The following is a 5,346-nucleotide window of genomic DNA, read 5'->3' on the forward strand; positions in this document are numbered from 1 at the left end:
TAATAAATAAAAATAACAGGTTTCCATAATGGTGCAAAACGAGCAATAAACTTTGATGATGATTGAATGTTTTAATACCAATGTTATTAATACTTATTTTCACATGGCACTTGAAGAATTTGTGCAAATCGAGCCTCTATTTAGATATATATAGTAAATCAATTGGGCACTAAAAAGATCTTAGCTACTCATGCTAGACCAAAAAAATCCAAAAACTACCTTCCCATTCTTCTGGGCGTGGTCTGGATCATTGCAAAATATCAACACATATCTTGGAAGCATTATCTTGTGATAATAATTGATCATACATTTATTCATTGCACCTACTCTGCAGAGGTATGGAAAGGATTTATACACAGCTACACCTCTGATCCTCCCCTTCGCATTGATCACCTCTGGGATGAATGGATATAGAAGCAATGTAGTTCAATAAAACTAGGACACCGGCAGCCATTGCTTCTGTGACATTATGGTCTCTTTGGAAAGAAAGAAACAATAAATTATTTGAAGCTGAAGCTGCTACCCCCAATGAGATTGTTCGGACGATATTATTTTTGATAAAAGATTGGACCAAAAACGCCCAAGGGGAAGAGCTATTTTCTTCCTTCTCAACCGGTTGCACAGGCAGTTCCAACGTTGTTCCCACTTAACGCTCTCTTTATCCCAAACCCCAATGAATTAGTAACAATCTTCTACTGGCGCCAACATCATCCATATTCATTCTGGTTGATTTTTATGTTGGTGGAAGGAAGCTTGAGGTACCTCAAAAGTCTGGTTAAGAGTCATGGATGCTAAGAGGGGCACGTATTCTCAAGTTTTTCTCTTCGTAGGAACCGAACTCCTTGGGTGATGGGACATTTGCAAGCCAATCCCCTTTCAATTGTCTGCTTCTTCTGGCACGAAACAGCTTTATATAAATTTTTGTGCACCTTGACGGGAATGGTCTCACTGAGGGACAGGGTGTTTTCTTTTATTCTCTCCTACATCTTCGTGTGCCTGTTAGGTTGTATCTATATTTAGTATATAATATTATCATAAGAGAAAATACTTTATTTTTTTTATTTATCTCAAAAAAAATTTATGATAATAATATTAATATTTAAAACACTTGTAGCACACAAAAATCATATGTTTCATTTGAATTTTTATTCTGAGCAAATTCTACATCACAATGATAATACAGTGAACCTTTAGTGTGCCAACATCTCTAACGTCTAAATTTCCACAATTATCAAAGCGAATCCTGATAACTTCGATCAACGTAATCAATAAATTCCCTTGCATTTTCTGCTTTTAATTTTGCAAATATCAGCAATTATTTGAGATAGCCAAACAGAATCGCCACATCCCATCCCAGGATAGAGATAAAATTAATTCATAGATACATTTGAAGGCGCGACCATCAGATATATACCGTCCCGTACAACCAGGGCTATCATATCGGTGGCCCGCGAAATTCCGCGATCGCCAGTGGAGCCCTGTCCGTTGCTTCTGGTAAGAAACACAAACCAACGCGCCCACACTGTTGCTATGTGGCGGGCTAAATAAAAAGCCATGGTTTGGCCCCCGGAAAACACCTTTCTATTTTTTGAACAAATTCGGTCATTCATTTATAACGTGGGAGCCTTAAAATACCATTCGGATGGAGATCAAAATGTTCGAGAAAAAACAAAGGAAAAATATCTGAAAAATCGACAACTCGTGTTCCGACCGTGTCTCGACAACCGCCTGCCACCCTCCACTTCGCCACCCACCCTTCTCTCCTACCCTTGTTTCGGTCGCCATACCTGTCTTTCTTGGAAAAAACGGCATAGAGAAGAGAGAAAAAACGAAAAGGGGAAAAGAAATCTAGGGTTCCGAAACCCTAGATTCTCCCTCATTTGCATCCAATTTCTGATTCCTTTGGTTCCTTTTGTTCTTTTCTCCTCTTATATCGATCAATTCATCACGATAAGGAGGAGGAAGAACTGGATTGGATTTGCATATAGGAAGTATACCGATTCGTAGATTGCTTTATTTATTGGATGTTTTCGAGGGATTCATGGATTCCGAAAGGTCCTCGCCGGAATGCCTCTGCGCATCCTGCCCCTGCTGCTCGCCGCCATCCACCATCTGGCGCCGATCCGTGAAGCGCAAGCTGGATCCGGCAGAGGATGAGACACGCGGCGACCCGCCGGTGGCTGGCGACGTCGCCCGGGTGGAGGTGGCGAACGAGGTGGCCGCCCTCCGGGAGGCGCTGGCGACACAGCAGCAGACGATCCAGGAGCTGTGCGTGGAGCTGGAGGAGGAGCGGAACGCGTCGTCGACGGCGGCGAGCGAGGCCATGTCGATGATCCTCCGGCTCCAGCGGGAGAAGGCCGAGGTCCAGATGGAGGCCCGCCAATTCAAGCGCTTCGCCGAGGAGAAGATGGCCCACGACCAGCGCGAGCTCGCCGCCCTCGACGACCTCCTCTACAAGCGCGACCAGGTCCTCCAGTCCCTGTCCTACGAGCTCCAGGCCTGCAAGCACCGCCTCCTCAGCTACGGCATCGCCCCTGATGCGGACGATTACCCCCAGACCCCTGCTGCTGCCGCTGCTGACAGCCCTCGATTCGACGACCTCCTGGCCGACGACAATTACCCTCAGCTGAGATGCAACATCCCAGGCGATGACAATTATATGGATGCCACTGATCTTGACAAATATGCTTTTGGGGAGACCCCGACCAAGGAAGAGGAGGAGCTCCAGAACCTGGAACATCGGACTTACCGGCTCGCGACGACATCTGATGGCAGCCATGTGATGGAGAAGGGCGTCGTGGGGCAGTCCCCATGCCGGCCGGGCCATTTCCGACAGCCCTCTCCTGATAGCTGTGGTTCGTACTCGTTCCCCGGTAGGGATGATGGGCAGGAGGAGTTCAAGAACCAGGATGAATTCCCGGTCACAGTGGATCGCCCATTGGATGATGTCGGTGGGGACGATGCTGCGAGTGATAGGGTGTACACAATTGATGCAGTGCATGGGGTCCTGAATGTTGGGGTATGCGAGGGCCATGAGGACACACCGAGGGAGAAGAGGAAAAGAGACAAACTAGATGGAGAGGAGGAGGAAGGGGCGACAGACATAAAGAAGCTATACAAGAGGTTGCAGGCACTGGAGGCTGATAGAGAGTCGATGAGGCAGGCCATCATCTCGATGCGGACAGAGAAGGCTCAGCTGGTGCTGCTGAAGGAGATTGCTCAGCAGCTTTGTAAGGAGGTGGCACCTCAGAGGGAGATCGTCCAGAAGAAGCCTTTGATCACCAGCTTTTCAGTCATTTCTGTGGTCAAGGTAATTTATGTGGTTTTGTTATTTGTTGCATTTTAATTGAGCGGTTGAACGAATTGTTCTGCTTTAGCATATGATTTGTTTGTTTGTTCTTGGAATTGTTTGAATATTTGGAACTGTCAGACAATTCAATTTCGAAATTGAAATTAGTTCCCACTCTTGTATTAGATACATGTTTTTGCAGCATAAGGTTGCATTACTTTCTAGTAGATTTAATTACTCTTCTAGTAGATTTAGGTATGGAATTGTTAGCATTTGAGGGTTGCATTACCATTCTTCTAGCTGGTCGGGCTGCCCATGCTATGATTATGAACTTGTATCAATAAGTTAAGATGCATGCACTTTTAGATTCTTGGCACTGCCATCTCCATTTTCTTTCCATTAGTCATGTGCTTGGATTGGTACGAGGAGATGCTCTTAGATATTTACTTTTAGATATCTCTTCTACTAGATGTAAAAAAAAAAAAAAGGGAAGAAGAAGATTCAACCATATAACACAGATGGTTGTTGATTAAATTTCTATAAATGATATCTTCATTTAGATGTGTAGTAACTAGTTCCACAATGCTTAATCTGACATTCTGGCTGTTAAGATGGCAGTTTTGTTGAATTGTAACCCTAAGCCTTGAAGCACATTTGAAATCACACACTTTTGATGATTTTCCAAATTGATGCTAGGGATGTGCTTTCTTTTATATCACTCAGAAAAATTTTTATCTCATTGTTGATATGTTTGCAACTAATCTAAAGCTCAGATCATGGTTTGAGAAAGAATAAAATTGATACAAGCTATCTGTCTATCCATAGCACTGTACATTTCATTATTAAACTCTGAACATGTTAGCAGTCTCATTTTATTCTTCAAGATACATCAGTGCTTGTATAGAAATAATGATGCAAGATACTGCATTATCATTAAGTGCTTTACTGGATTTGGTATGACTATTTGGCAGATTTTATGCACCATAAACTGCTATAATTGGTTGTGATTGGTTTCTGCAAGCAAAATTTTTTCATCGTATGTCATATAATTCTTTTTGGATTTTTGTTGCTTTCCTGTATGTCTAACTTCTTATGTTTCTTGTCATTCATCCAGTGGATCGTATCATTGGTTTTCTGGAGAAAGAAAGCAACTCGAAGCAAGTATGTTCACATGTTATGTGAAAATGATATTGCTGTACTTGTAAGCCTTACGGTGCTTACTGATGTTTTAATTTTTGTCAGGTATACATTTGGGCATTCAAACAACAATGTTGGCTTATTGTTGCTGTTAGAGAAATCACCTCGAATGAGCCAGTGGAGATGTCTCACGACAACAGAGGGCTGATTGCAGCTAGTAGATATATGCCTCCCTGGCTGTATTCCTAAAAGCATGTGTCATTGTTCTAAAACATGGAATAGAAATTGATTAAACTACTGTGTTTGGAACTGCATTGTTTGGTGGATCTCATGCGAGCTTGCCATTGGATATTTCTTTTTGTTTCTCTCTGTAACTATTTCTTCTGGTTTGATTGTCTTTCACATCGCTTGGAGTTGATGTTTGACTTGTTAAAGTGAGACAATGCATCTTTGACATTTTGATGTATAACAAAGTGATATTAATTTTCCAATGAAGCATGAAATCCTTTGTGTTTATCAAAGTTTCATCATTACAAGCGAGAATTTTATCTTGATGCATACAAGGTTTTGGTACTTGGGCCCTGTTCATGATCTCCTTGTTGGTCCCTTAATCTGGCTAACAGCAGAAGTTTTACCCTTTTATATTCTTTTTATATGACGAGAATTTTCTAGAGATATATCATGCTTGTTATGATTCTGAATAGGTCGTACAATATCAATAGTTGAGGGAGTGCACTTTACTTCCAAGATTCATTATTGCAGGTTATTTTTAGAACGAAGCTAGTTTACAAGACAAACTTGGTATTGTTCATTAAGTTTCATCCTTGAAAGTTAAATTCTTGCAAAGACAGACAATTTTATGCCAATCTGTTGCTGACAGGCTTGAAAAAATTGAGATTAATTTGCTTCAGATTTGACAA

The 5,346-nt window shown here is 42.0% G+C and overlaps 1 protein-coding gene across 1 annotated transcript; it reads left to right on the top strand.

Moving 5' to 3' along the window:
* The first annotated feature begins 1,731 nt into the window (after nt 1–1,731).
* LOC105036094 (myosin-binding protein 7) lies at nt 1,732–4,940 on the top strand. Its single transcript, XM_010911834.4, has 3 exons — nt 1,732–3,310; nt 4,404–4,450; nt 4,532–4,940. Exons 1-3 carry the CDS (start codon nt 2,042–2,044, stop codon nt 4,632–4,634), a joined length of 1,419 nt encoding a protein of 472 aa, XP_010910136.1. The 5' UTR covers nt 1,732–2,041; the 3' UTR covers nt 4,635–4,940.
* Nucleotides 4,941–5,346: the final 406 nt, after the last annotated feature.

Source organism: Elaeis guineensis, chromosome 2 (genome assembly GCF_000442705.2).
Source record: "Elaeis guineensis isolate ETL-2024a chromosome 2, EG11, whole genome shotgun sequence".
Taxonomy (NCBI): Eukaryota; Viridiplantae; Streptophyta; class Magnoliopsida; order Arecales; family Arecaceae; genus Elaeis; species Elaeis guineensis.